The sequence below is a fragment of the Pelecanus crispus genome, chromosome 3, assembly GCF_030463565.1.
Source record: "Pelecanus crispus isolate bPelCri1 chromosome 3, bPelCri1.pri, whole genome shotgun sequence".
Taxonomy (NCBI): domain Eukaryota; kingdom Metazoa; phylum Chordata; class Aves; order Pelecaniformes; family Pelecanidae; genus Pelecanus; species Pelecanus crispus.
In genome coordinates, this window is record NC_134645.1 from 35333069 (window position 1) to 35347468 (window position 14400).

At 38.0% G+C, this 14400-nt stretch overlaps 1 protein-coding gene across 1 annotated transcript in view; it reads left to right on the forward strand.

Moving 5' to 3' along the window:
• Positions 1 to 14400, forward strand: part of USH2A (usherin) — a 398473-nt gene that overhangs the window by 152876 nt on the left and 231197 nt on the right. The window contains exons 26-29 of the mRNA XM_075707636.1: positions 867 to 1140; positions 4414 to 4617; positions 4756 to 4836; positions 7133 to 7318. Of these exons, the coding sequence (XP_075563751.1) occupies positions 867 to 1140; positions 4414 to 4617; positions 4756 to 4836; positions 7133 to 7318 (745 nt within the window). The remainder of the gene's footprint in view (positions 1 to 866; positions 1141 to 4413; positions 4618 to 4755; positions 4837 to 7132; positions 7319 to 14400) is intronic.

Below are 14400 nucleotides of genomic sequence, written 5' to 3' on the forward strand. Positions count from 1 at the left end.
GGGTCTCTGCTGAGGAAATACGATCCAATTACAAATACTGCAATATTAAAATTATCGCTAACCTAAATACGTCAGTTTGTCAATACTGGTGATAAGGATTTATATTAATCTGTAGTATTTATTTCACTTAAGATTTTGGCATGGAAACAGTAATGCCTTTTTGTGAACGTGTCCATATTTTTCAACCACAAGTTCATCACCTAGGTGTTTAGTGCTCTATACCTGCCAGCTTACAGTCTCAGCCCATTTGTGTTCCATTCAGTTAGGATAAAGGGTCTTGCAGTAAAGCATTTGGAAACTTCTGCAGTGAAAATTTAAGTAAAAAGTATTTCTATTAGAGAATTGGCACATTAATCTCAAAAAGCACAGACAAAAACAATTATTTTCTTACAAGATTTAGGAGAATAACGATGAAGTACAGAATCAAGATATGCTGGAAAAATTTGAAATTGAGTTCACCAGCCAATTAAAAAGACCTTAATCAGGTGTGACATTTCATTTCCTTATTATCTTGTTACATTCTTCTAAAAAATGAATTGATAGATAAAATACTGTTTTCTCATCCTCAAAAAAAAGCAAAACAGTCCTGGTTCATTGTCTTTTTTTTTTTTACTTGCATTAGTGCCAAAGTCAGTCATCAAAAAATCAGAGTATATTTTCCTACATTCTGAATTAACTGATACATTGTATTTAGCATGTTTTGTGTAAACAATTTTGTTGTAATTTCTGCTATCCTAAAGGTAAAAATGTCTTATTCATTGGTCTTGTTCTTTGACTCCCTTGGTTATTTTTTAAAAATAACTGTCTGTTGTTGCTGTGTGTGTGATGTCTCTTTCAAAATCTTTTTTCTGTTTTGAAATATATAGATTGAACTGAAAAGTGGAATATTAAACATCTTTTTAAAAACTGGCATTGTCTTTACACAAGTGGATCTCTGGTTAGGACTGTCTTATTGTGATGGAAAATGGAACAAAGTCACAGTGAACAAGGAGGGCTCTGTACTATCAGCAAGTATGAATGAACTGAGAGAGCAGACGCTTGAACCTGGTGTTCAGCAGCTGAGAGTAAACTCGCCAGTGTACATAGGAGGAATCCCACCTGAGATTCAGAATTTTTATAAAGAAGTGGGGTTAGAACAAGGTAAGATGACACCAAGAAGAACATATGTTTTTCAAAAATTGGTGTCATGCACAAGGTGGACATTCTATTGCTGGTAAATTCATGAATATGTAACATGAATTTTTCCTCCTACCCATTGTTGCTTTAACTACTGGTTATCCCTACCCATCTAGCTTTACTCAGTCCCGATCCTTTTGCAATGCTATAAAAATTCTTCCAACCCAGTGATATCTGAAGCAATCTAACTCATAGGAGAGGAACTGGAGAGTAGCAAATGGTAATCTGAGATGCCCAACCAGATGATCTCAAATCTTCATTAGAGAAAGCTAGTTCAGTTAAGCTTGTTTTGCTTGATCAACTTGAATCACTTGCAGATCTGGAATACAAAACCAGTGGAAGACAGTAAACATAGCTTAAATCACTGTAATGAGGCTGGATGCTGCCACATGGAAGAATTGTTGGGAGTTTGTTAGTCCTCTTTTAGGTGATACTGATTCTGGTCTAAAACATTAAGTGAATATAAAACCCTGAATTTGGATTTTGGCTATGTTACCATGGTATCTTTCATGTTATCAGGAGGAGGGGAGACAGTCATGTTTTTAGCTGTCACTGTGACCCTTCTGCTCTGGAACAGGTCAAATTTCTAGGGAAAAGATAGAAGCATTAATTACAGGCTGGTAATAATGGTCTCCACAAAAGGGTCTACTATATGAAATGTAGTCAAAAAGTGTCTACTAAACTTGCTCTGTTTACAGTTTGGGTGTGGTTTTTCATTACTTATGAAGCTATTTGGTAAGAAAGAAATTTTTTACGGTCAAGCACTGGAACGGGTTGCCCAGAGAGGTAGTGGAGGCCCCATCCCTGGAAACATTCAAGGTGAGGTTGGATGGGGCTCTGAGCAACCTGATATGGTTAAAGCTGTCCCTGCTCAGTGCAGGGGGGTTGGGCTGGATGACCTCTAAGGGTCCCTTCCAACCCAAAGCATTATATGATTCTATTTATCAGTCATGGTGAGTTTTCAGATACTGTGGGCAAATAAGTAGCAGTCAGTAAATGATTAGTGGGGGATCTAGTAAGTGGCTTTGAATGTGTGCATTCAAGTAAGCTCTGCGGAAAGCCATTGAAGCCTTGTGGTTTCACAGCTATAGCATAGTTTGAATCAAATCCATGCACTGGCATTCACAGATAGCTCCAAAATAGTGTTTTAAGTATTCTTTCAGCTGTAGGTATCACATATATTATAATTTTCCTCCAGGTTCTGTATGCATAATATTTATGGCCCAAAAGAGTTAGCCAGTCATACCCTGTCAGTGTTGCCTTGTAGCAGATGTTACAGCCTCGTGAGTGGATGCATTCGCAACTCCTGCAGCAACGAGATCTCTGAACAAAGAATCTAGGGCAAAATAACATCTAAAGTGAATGTCTGAAGTGCATATTGAGGCACATCAATAAATATTACTTTTTTCACCAAGCCTCCTCAGCATGCTGCAAAATAAGATGGCGGCTGTGAATTTATATGCAGAGCGTCTGAAGATAAAAACATTCTTCTGTGTTCCTAAATGTAAATTTAGATGAGCAAGATTAGGCATTACAGCTTTGAAACATACTTTTATTTAGAACTATAATGATGTAATGGTATAATAGGATATGGAGACCTTCCTAGTTTAAAAAATATTTACAAAAGGTTTTCTAATGAATGGCTGCTTGGTAGTTAATTGTGAATAAAGGAATATTGTTTTTCTCACAGAAAATAAAGGATAAATATCCTTCTCCTCCCACCCCACCTCCATGTCAGTTACAACTGTATTTTAAGAATTTTCAGCTAGAGTCTGTAGGCCTTTGCATGACCTATCACATGCCCTCCTGAGAGGTCAAGGTGGAGGGGAGCTGGCAGGAACATTTGTGAGAATTTGTACTGTCATTACTTATTCTGCAGCTTCCTGAGAGTAAACGAGATCATCTGGCTGACATCAGTCAGAAATCTTCAAATAGTGATAAATGCAGCTAAAAAGATACTAAAAATAATGTATTAAAATAGGTTGTACAGTATGTATCTCATCACAAATTAAACAACTGTTCATTTTGTCTAATGATTAAGATGCCCGTGCAGACTGGGACTAGTTCTTTCCCCTGCCACAAACTGCCTAAGAAACTGAGCATATTGCTATGGACTAGGAGCTGAGCTTAAATTAGGATGTATTCATTTTAAGGAGCAGTTTGTCTAAATTCCTAGCATTGTGGGGAGAGAAGGTCTTATAGAGGATGATTCAAAATGGGTGTCCACTTTCAGTGCCCCTTTCTTTTTGCATGAACTATGTATGGATATTAGATTCTCATGTCAGGTGGGTAAGTATAAATATTACTTTGACCTGCCAGCTTGCAGTAATAAAGGCAATGAAAGTACAAAAGATATAAATACGATGTTTTTGTAAAGCTAAAAAAGAGCACTGATCTGTGAGAGGCTGATCTTTAATTTACAAAGTTAATTATTCAATGAACTGAAGTTGTCACTTTGGTTACTGTTTACTTGGGTTTTATGTTAAACACCAATCACTATACTATACAGCTCTGAGAACTATTTTGTATCAATTTATTAATTTCTTTGTAAATTAAGTCATAGAAGCATATAGAAATTTGAACTGCATCCTGAAATTTTGTAGTCGTGTTTTTAGTTACTTGCAGTAATTTAACATATTTGTAATGGTGATAGAAATATTACCCACAGAGAGAGAGATATATATACGTGTATATAGAAATAAATATAAAATGAGGTAACTTAATTTTTTTTTCTCATAAATGAACACTTTGGGGTTATGTTTCTAGAGTATGTTTGTAAACAGCATACCAGTTATATCCCTATTAGGATAAACTGATATACCTCCATGATCTCCTGAAGTTAATTATATATTTAATCTATATGTTCTTCTCAAGTTTGAGGAAGAGTGTGTATTAACAAAATATTAGCAAACAGCAGAAAGCTGATTTTGAAATTCAGAATCACTTTTATGGTAATAAATTTAAAGAGAGAAGACAGAAAACAGAAAGCTATTTCCTCATGGGATGGAATTGATAACAATGAAAGTGTAGTTCAGTAAGGTAAGAACTCAACACTAGAATACCAGGGATTTTTGCCAGTTTAGTATCTTGAAAGGAGGGACCAAGTGTCATGCTGGAAGTTAACATATTCACATTACAGTCTTTAAAGCTGAAAATATAGAATTGAAAGGTACAAAAGCGATTCTTAATTAATGACTGAAGCTCTTTATGTGATACTAATCCCTTACTGTTTGCTAGGTTTCGGTGGTTGCATGAAGGATGTTAAATTTACACGAGGTGCTGTCGTTAACTTGGCATCTGTGTCCAGCAGTGCTGTCAGAGTCAATCTGGACGGATGCCTATCAACTGACAGTGCTGTTAACTGCAGGGGAAATGACTCCATCCTAGTATACCGAGGAAAAGAGCAGAGTGTTTATGAGAGTGGTCTACAACCATTTACAGGTAACACATTGGTTCCTTAAATGAAATGCATCATTTTTATTTTGTTCTGTATTAATGTATTACCATGTTCAGTGGTGGTTTTTTTTTTTTTTTTTCCTTTCGTTTTTTCTCCTCTATTCTTCTCTATGTTCTTTGAAGACTACCTTTATAGGGTGGTTGCCTCAAATGAAGGAGGATCAGTATCTAGTGTATGGACCCGTGTTCGTACAAGAGAATCAGGTAAATATAATTTTAACACTTACTTATTCCCATTTTTCATTAGCTATCTAACGTCAGGTTGGAGAAAATCCCACAACAATTCTGAGTAGTGCAAGTTGCATAGTGTTTCTGAAGGAGCAAAACTGCTTAATGCTTTTAATTGGCACCAAATTACTATCTTCAGCTGTAAGTATTCAGGCAAGTATTTTCCACACATAATTCAAGGTATTTTCCCAATATATACTAGGTTATGTAGTTATGTGTGAGCAAAGAATATGAAAGGATTAAACTGCATTAATTGAGTAAGAACAGCCATGCATTTAGGTATGTTTATACATACCTCATGTTACAGGAGTCTACCGGAGTAACTAGATCTGGATTTTCCGATGTATAACTTAGTGATACAAAATCAAGTGTAGGGAAAGGAGATACCGGGATAGCAGGCACAAGCTGTGGAAGATAAAAGGCCGTGTAATTGTTAGGGAGAAGAGGGTCTTGTGAAAGTTCTTCTTTACAGTACCTGCACATGGGTATGCTGTTCAGCGCTGCTGAATGAGGATTCTTTTAACAAATAGCCCATAGAATGTGTCTGAAAATGTGGCAATATTTACTAGAAGAGCAGCGTGTGGCTTTTGGAGAAGGATTCAAAGTAGGAACACAATACCTGCTGAGCCTTAAAGATCAAATTTTTCATCTATTTTATGAAGAAAATTTAAAGGACCTTTTCTGTTCAGTGTTTTTGCAAAATTTATTGAGCCAGAAATTTTTGAAGATTTACAGTTCTGCATGATTTATCTAACCAACTTTCCCTCTTCTGTAAATTGAAGCCTAATGGCATTCCATCAATGCAGAGAATTGTTTTGATGCAAGACATTCAATGTATGATGTTAAAAAATTATACGATACCTGCATAAATATTGGACTTGCGAATACCTTCCTATAAAACTTACTGTCATTATTTTCCATACCACCCAGAAGAGAGAAAATACACGCATATTTTCATATCAACTGTCTGACAACTGTAAGGTTTACCATAAATTTATGTTTGCAAGCTGACCACAGCATTGAGCAGCTACGTGTTCCCCGGGGTTGGAGAATAATTGCGCTATTTAATTATTTTTGAGTTGGTTTTGTTATGTCCCCTATGAGAAGACCATCTGCTATACAGTACCTACCTTGCCCTGTGATACACTTCAGAACTAATAAAATCAATATATTACTGTAGTAACTGAAGCTTTCCTAGAGTATCACAGTCTTTACACAAGAATCACAAATTCCAGGTATTTTTATACTTTCCGTTCTGGTACCCTTCTTATAAAAACCAAGGCTGCATTCATATTTAATGAAACTAAACAATAAAACTACAAAAAAAAGAGGTTGTTTGATGGTGAGAAAAGCGAATGATCATCAACAGGCCCAGGGAGTCCATATGCATTTACAGCAAACTCATCATCCATCATCCTGCCATAGTGTTCCTTGGGCCTTTCCTCTGCATCCCTTGTGCAGTCATCTGTGATGAAGTTGTTACTGGCCAGACCTTTACTTGGTATGGTAATATCTAATAAATAGTTAAAGGTTATGGGAAATGGGATGATTTTTCTTTTTATTAGCAACTGTATGCATATATGAGCTTGCCTTTCCATTTCTTTTAAACATCTTAATTTTCCTTCACTCTCCACCGCCGCGCCCCCCCCCCCCCCCCCTTTTTTTTTTTCTTTTTATAATATGGAATGATCAGAAGCAAAGGATTTCGCAAAAAGGCCTCACAAATCTCTACTTTGCCTTGAGACAGTTGTATGGCATTGTGAAGATACGAAAATAAATGGAAGAGCTTAAACTTTTTGAAGTACTTTTGTAAATGAGAGTGAACATATTTAGAAATGTTTCATAGTTATGACATTCTGTGGCTTAAATATCCAACAGACAAATATCAAACCCTTCTCTGTTGCAATACTGTCTTGCTTCATTCAGTCGTGTGATTATAATGCCTGAACTTGTTACCTACATACAATCCACCTCCTCTCTTTGTGAGTGATGCTTAAATATGTTTGATACATTAAATGTTTTTGGAAAATTGCAACAAGACAAGGAGGAATGTTATGTAGATGGAGTTTTGATGGTTTTGAAATATAGCTTAAACTGAATAGCTCAAGATGTGCAGTCATATTAAATCAATGCCGAAAAGTTACAACTCTAATAAATTGTATTTATGCTAATGGTTGAGTCTGATTTACTGCAGCCATTAAAAGTGAAGAATAGGGGCAATAGTCTCCTTAGAACTGCCATTTTCTCTATTTTCTATTTTATCCTTCTACAGTTCCACAAAATGTGCCAACTCCCTCAAGAGTTCACAGCATAAATGGTTACAGCATTGAGGTCACCTGGGACAAACCTGCTGGGGTCATAGGTGTAATTGAGAAGTACATTTTGAAAGCATATGAAGAGGATGGTCCCAATGTACCCATCACTAGTGCTGAGCTTGCTGACACTAGTATGCTCACAGGTAAATGTTGTTAAGTACCATTTTTTAGGCACATCTAATAAGGGGATGCTTATACCTCCTTCTGTTGAGCTATAAAGTATTACTTGTCTATTTTTGTGTACCCACAGCATATATAATGTTTGGAAGGGTAGTATTTGGTGTCAGCATCCCCGTACATAGCAATGTACGGACTTCAAACAACAATAGAAATTAAGGTACAACTCAAATACTAAAAAGCAGTTTTATTTAAGGTATTCCTTCCCCAATCTACCAATGCTTTGGAGGAGAATGCTTTTTATTGTTTGTTGGGTCTTGCTTAGTGTATGTGGTTTTTTTTTCCCTCCCCTGTTGTTACATCCGGTTTACCTAAATGAACTCTACATGTGGGTCTCATAAGATACTATGACCTGATGTGTGAAAGCACTTCATTTACTTGCCTAATGTTGATCATATAAACCTAACTGATTTCAGTGGGAACTAGCATACGTTTATGTTAATCAGATGTTTTACTTGATACCACTTGGACGTGGAGGTAGGTGGTGATGGAATGAAGCAATTTGGGGCCTTGGGTTTAAGGGGTTTGGTCACTGTTGAGCTGTAGGTTGTGGACAGGAACTATAGGCACCATTGCACTTGTGATGTTTTCTGGAGTCTAGGTCTTTTTACCCGTAGGAGGCAGATGTTTTTAGGAAGAAACACTGGACTCTCTGCCACATAAAGAACATTTTCGGACCTCCCTTCCTGTCAGGATAGTGTGGATCTGGCTTTCTGCTCTCTATTAACAGAAAGCCTTTGCTGGCTGCTACAAAGTTGCCTGTGAAGGGAGTATGTTACTGACAACAGCCTGAATTATGTTATGATTAAATGGGGCAATAGTACAAAAATCTTACTTGCGTTGTAAAAAACTGTGACCAATGAATTTGTTTATATACTCTCTAAAATTGATTATATATTCATATCATAACAATTTGAAAAGTGCTAATGACATAATGCTCAAAGCTGAGTTTGGCTCAGCTTTGGACAATATAACCGTCTTAGGAAGTGCCTTAACCCTCAGGCAGTATATAATTTCTGCTTTCCTGAAGCCTAGGTAATACATAAGTATATATGTTTTGTGTTGTTTCTCTGCCATAACGTATGCATACACTTTCAAGAGCAAACATGCACATATTTAATTTTCTTCAGATTGAAATCGCTTGACTATATGTAATGTGCTTACAGTACCAAAACTGCATGGGCTTTCTCTTCTTATTGTGATTTCTTTGAGGAACTTGTTGATTTGAATATTCTTTATCTATGCTGTAAAGCACTACAAATTATAGTAGTAGAAATTAAAAACCATATTAGAAGCATGTGGATTAGATAGCTTATTCACAGCTGATGGTCAGGACCAAAATTTTGTTTAAATTTGTTTGCATTGTGCCATGATTATGTGTCAGGGTTATGAAAAAGTCTACACCAGGCTTGACGGGTAAGAGATTATCTGCATGCAGCTTTCAGGAGGCAGAAGAATAAGACATTCTTTTATATTAAATGGAGATAGTAAATGGATCCTTGTTCTTTAGTCTATTATAGCAGATAGCTGTTGAATACTGCAAAATAAAATGACCTTAAGAACTTAAGAATAGCTGTATTCAACCATTGACCTCTCTGACAATGTCAGATTGTAGATGCTTAGGAAGAAAATGTAAGAAATGTGCTAAGCATAGAGTGAGTCTTCCTGTTAATACAAATTCAGCTAGTAGTTTGTGGAATTCCTGAGCTGAAAGTTGCTTCTGGACCATCATGCTTAATGGTCTGTGATAGAATTGTCTGTCTTTTTTGAATACATTTATGCTTTTGACTTCTGTAACTTGCTATGGCAGTAAGTTTCCCAATTCAGTTTTGTGTGTGTGGAAGGACTGCTTCCTTCTGTCATTTATAACTGCTGCACAGTATTTTAGTCATGTATTTCCAATTTTGGCATTGTATGAAATATGTAATTCATGTCCTCATGGTGAGGTCAGAGCTGAGACAAGTGAAAAATTAAATCACTGATCTTGAAATTATTTTACCTTCAGCCCATTGATTTCAGTGAAGCCTACATAGAAGAACTAGTCTGTGGACATTGAGAAATGGTTGGCCACAAATGTGAAAGTCCCAAGAAAAGGTGTGGCTTTCCCTGCTGAATCATCTTTCCTGGTTAATCAAAATTTAACATAAACAAAGAACCCCACCCTAAGATGCTGTCTTTGCTTACTTTTCCTTTGAGTTTGCTGAGAAGGGAAATTTTGCTTATTTTCTCCCTAATTTCAGGGAAATTTCTTTAGAAATTCCTTTGTTGAATTCCATGAGAAGATACTACAGTAACCCCAACAGCCAGGCTTGCTAATGCAGCAGGAGAGAGGAAAGCACCACAGCTCTCAGTGGGATCATTGATGAAGCAACTCTGGTATTTTTCCACTCCCTCCTTCAAATTTTCATTCACTGTTAAGCTTAGGCACCGCTTAATCTGCTGCTTGCAAATATATCTGAGGGGACTGACAACCCCCTTTAACTTATTTTTCTCCTTGCACCTTTTTATACCCATCTGTTGTGGGGTTTTTTTATACTTAGACTGTAAATTCTTTTGAACAATTACCATGATCTGTTCTGTGCAGTAGGGTCCTGAGTCATAACTGGAGCACAGTAACAAAAAATTATTAATAGCTTTGCCCATTTCCCATAAGGCTATCCTGTGTCTGTCAAATTCAGAAGAACCTGTTGTACCCTTGTCAAGAAGAAGAAAAGCTGAGCTAAATATTACACGTAAAGTAGGTCTTCAAATGAGCATAATCCCATAGTCTCAAATGCCTATTTCTGACTCCTCAGAAACCAAAACCCTTCAAAATCTGACCTTTGTAATCTTCAAAATATCAAACTGTTTTTTCACTTTCATCCAAGAAAGGAATATTCAGCAGATTTAAATCCTTAAAATGAGGTTCTGACTGTTGAGCCAGGAGTTTATTGGATAAGGTAGTTTATTTCAACACAGTGTTCAGGATCTGTATTCTAGAATGAGAGTATAAAGTTAGAGTGTAAATTTCTGGGGTTCAAGGAATACTGCGCTAGCCCATCTTGCCTTCAAGAAAAAAACATATAACAACATTGATACACTTTGGATACAGCCAATCACACTCAGCAGAGTAATAAAGGAAGTACAAGGTCATCATATCAGAGATTTTTTTTTTTTTCTGAAAGGCTGGGTTGCTTTACGCTGCATTCCAGTGCATTCTACATGCTGTTACTATGCTGCCGTCAAAATTTTGAATATAAATTAGAATCAGTATTTAAACAAATGAAAGAAGCCTTAGAACACACTGTTTCTGTGTGTTTTGTGAGCAGCTTTTATTTCTACTTTCTTTTGGAATCCATAGTATCACAGAATCACAGGATTGTTGGGGTTGGGAGGGACCTCTTGAGATCATCTAGTCGATCCCCCCAGCTCAAGCAAGGTCAGCTGGAGCAGTTTTCCCAGGACCATGGTTCTGTTGAATTTTGAGTATCTCCACAGATAGGGATACTCCTCTATGGGAAGCCTGTTCCATTGTTTGACCGTGCTCACAGTAAAAAAGTGGTTTCTTGTGTTTGGGTGGGATTTAATGTAATTTCATTTCAATTTGTGCCCACTGAGTCTTGTCCTGTCACTGGGCATTAGTGGGAAGTGTCCGGTTCCTTCTTTGTTCCCTTCTATCAGGTATTTATACATATTGATAGATCACCCTTGTCTTTTCTGGGCTGATCAGTCCCAGCTCTCTCAGCCTCTCCTCATAAGAGACATGCTCCAGTTACTTTATCATCTTAGTGGCCCTTTTATATCATCCACAAATTTGCTGAGGGTGCTTCCCCATCATCAAGGTCATTAATGACGACGTTAAACAGGATTGGCCCCAGTATCAACCCCTGGGGTACACCACAGCTGTCTTGCCTCTAACTGGATTTTGTGCCACTGACCACAATCCTCTGATGCTTCTCTTGTCAGGCACATAAGGGAAAAACACTTTATAATTCAGGTCGCTCTCATTGTAGAATTCAGGAGATCCACAAGCCTCTAAATTTTACCAGCTCCCAATTACGGGTAGTGAAGAAGGCTAGCAAAAGCTGCAAATAATATTTAAATAAAATATCCTGCAAAAGAATTCACAAACGTTTCGTATTCATATTACAGACTCCTCTTTTTAATTTTGTATGTTTTTCGCAGTTCATCCTGCTTGCGTCGTTGCCGCAACAGCCAAGTGCTGAAGTTGTGGCTGCATGCATGATAACGAGAAAACTGTTGTCGACAGCTTCCCCTCTGAATGCCCTGAATGTTCCCTCCTTCCCTTGACACGTGTTTATAATTACTTTTCACCTTTTAGTCTTTTATGCTCGGCAGATGAATATCTCAGGAAAAGTTAATTTAATGATTTAATATGGTTAATCAAAGTGGCTCGGCTGCGCCTTGGCTTTGAAAGCGCTCTAGCTAGGGAGTCTCTCGGAGAGGAGACGGGGCCTCCTGCCACAGGCTGATAGGCCCGGGCTTGCTGGCGGAGCCACAGGGCCAGGGGAAGCTCGCTGCCCGACTGACAAATGCCCGTGCTCAGGGAAACGCCGCCAGCCGAGAGGTCCTCCCTCCCAGGGAGAGCTCTGCCAGGCCCGAGCAGGTGCTGCCAAAGCAGCCTGAGGTCCTGCGACCGGTTTGGGAGCCCCAGGGCCTGCGGGGGGACAGCCCCAGGGCCAGGCCTCACCGTGCTGCTATGGGCCCCACAAGGCCTGGGGCAACAGCTGGGGGCAGCGGGGGCCGGCTACTCCCCTCAGACTGGGAGCCGAGGGTGGCCATGTCACAGGCTGGGGAGTGCCTGTGCCGACAGGCTTAGACTAAAATGAGAGTTTGCTGCCTAGTGGCTCTTAGACAATGTTGTTTTCTTCGGGGTACTTTGATCTGCATGGGGTCCGTAAGCAATTTACCACAGCCCAGGTAGTTTGTCACGTGAAATTATTAATGAATTACTTGGATATTACTTTCACGCACTTGAAATTACTTGAAAGCTCTTGGTTTCCTTAAATATTTTACACTCAAAATGCTCCCATAGATGCTGCAGTTAATGAGTTTTTTGTAAATTTGCAGGAAAGAATTGCAAACAAACTGATGTAAAGACATATAGGCCAGAGCACTAGGAAGACTCCCAAATCCATACTCCAGGTTGGGACAAATTTCTAATGTTCTAAAACATTTCATGAAGAAACAAAGAGTCACGATGTACTAACCAGGTTTGGTATATTTAGCTTATATGTACTTACAACTAAAATCTGACAAAACATTTAAAATAATAAAAGCTGGAACTTTGTATTGAAAATACGGTTTTCAAGAGCTGCTTCATCACATGCTTGAACCACACTTAAATACAAGGATAGTTGTCATTTTCAGGTAAATTCTCTTTATCATCATTTTGTAGAAGTAGCCTTTGTTCAGAAGCACAGATAAATGACAGAAAACATCTAAATATTTCCCACAGCCAGAAGAACGATGGTATGTGCTTTACAGTGGCATGCCATGGTGTGCAAGATCTGGAAGGCTGTATGCACCCTTCTGACACAAAGGGGTATCACGTAGCAAGATCCTTGTCTTGAGGGCTGCGATGCTCGTCGTTGGCCTGTTTTGTCCCTCTGGGTGTTTTAAGGAGATTTGGTCTCTCCGTGTCTCTCACCCACATATACGCACGCCTCTCTGGGTGGGAGGAGCTGAAGGAGTATACCAGAAGCTGCACCTGAGCCCCTGCTCAGATGCCTGTTTGAGTGCGGCAGCTAATACAATGTAGGGTAGCCAATAGATCTGTCTATGCCCATTAGGTTTCTGTGAGTTGTCAGGTGGTGCTTGAGCTCCTAATGACTCTAAATCAGAGTGGCAGAATGTAGGTTTGTATCTCCTTTCATTTAGCTGGCTTTAGCAGACTAGCAGCATATTTTTCAATATGTGCATTTTAAAACATAAATGATATTAATATTCTGCAATATTAAGGTTCTAACTTGATTTAGACCTAAATGAATCTTGTTTACAGTCCAATGCCATTGTATAAATTTATTCATATGAAATGTAAATTGTCTGATTAAATAAATCTGAGCATTTTATCAAAATTACATCAACTCTTAGCTACATACCAATACTTCTAATAATAAAAAGAAACCAACTTCTTAATGTTTGTGAGGACGGAAAGGATTATTAATGTGTTTTATACACATACTCAAAAAAATTTTGCAGAAAAGTTAACAGTCTTTCTTTCTCTGCAAACTTTTAAAATAATCATCCTGCAGAAAATGAACACTGACAAAGTTATCTGGAAAGATCAAGAGTAACAGTGATAGATATTATAGAACCAACGCTCTCTGCAGTGAATTAACTCTTGGTGCAAAATTGAACTGTTGGGCTAAGGTTTTCTGCAAATTAAAGCAGCCAGAAAGGTGCCCTGTGTTATGGGGAATGTAACGGGCTTCCTTGAACCACTGCAACCTGAATTGCATCTTCAAGGCCAGTGGAGCTTGTGTATGGTTCGTTATGACCTTTTTCTGTTGGGGAAAAAAAGGGTCTTCCAAGCCACAGAAATTCAGTAACTCAAGTAAACCTTTTTTTGTTCTAATAAGCCAAAGAACTGGAACAGGTGCCCTCTTGTTCAATAATTCTTCAAAATTTTATGACTCGTACTACACTTATGGTAGAATATGCTTTAAAAATGCAGATGTATGTGACAGATTGATGTGCACAGGCTTTCAGTCCAGAAATGCATATGTAGAAGACACATGTACTTAAACAGTTTTTGCTACAATCTGTCGAAAACACAAAGTCATTTGAGGACTTCCTTTTCTGGTCAGTGGACTATGATTAAGTGTACTGTGGCAATGATGCATCTCGACACACAAGTGACTTTGTTAGACAGATGCTGTATGACCTCAGGCATTCAAGTTGGCTAAATAGTCTTTAGGTTTGGGGAGGAGAGATTTGGTAATTTTTTTTAAGAGCTTAAACAAGCATTAAGGTAAATCTATAAGGTCAAGTGTTGTCTCAATTGCAGTATATGTATTTCAAAATAGGTCCTTATGAAGTAGAGTGT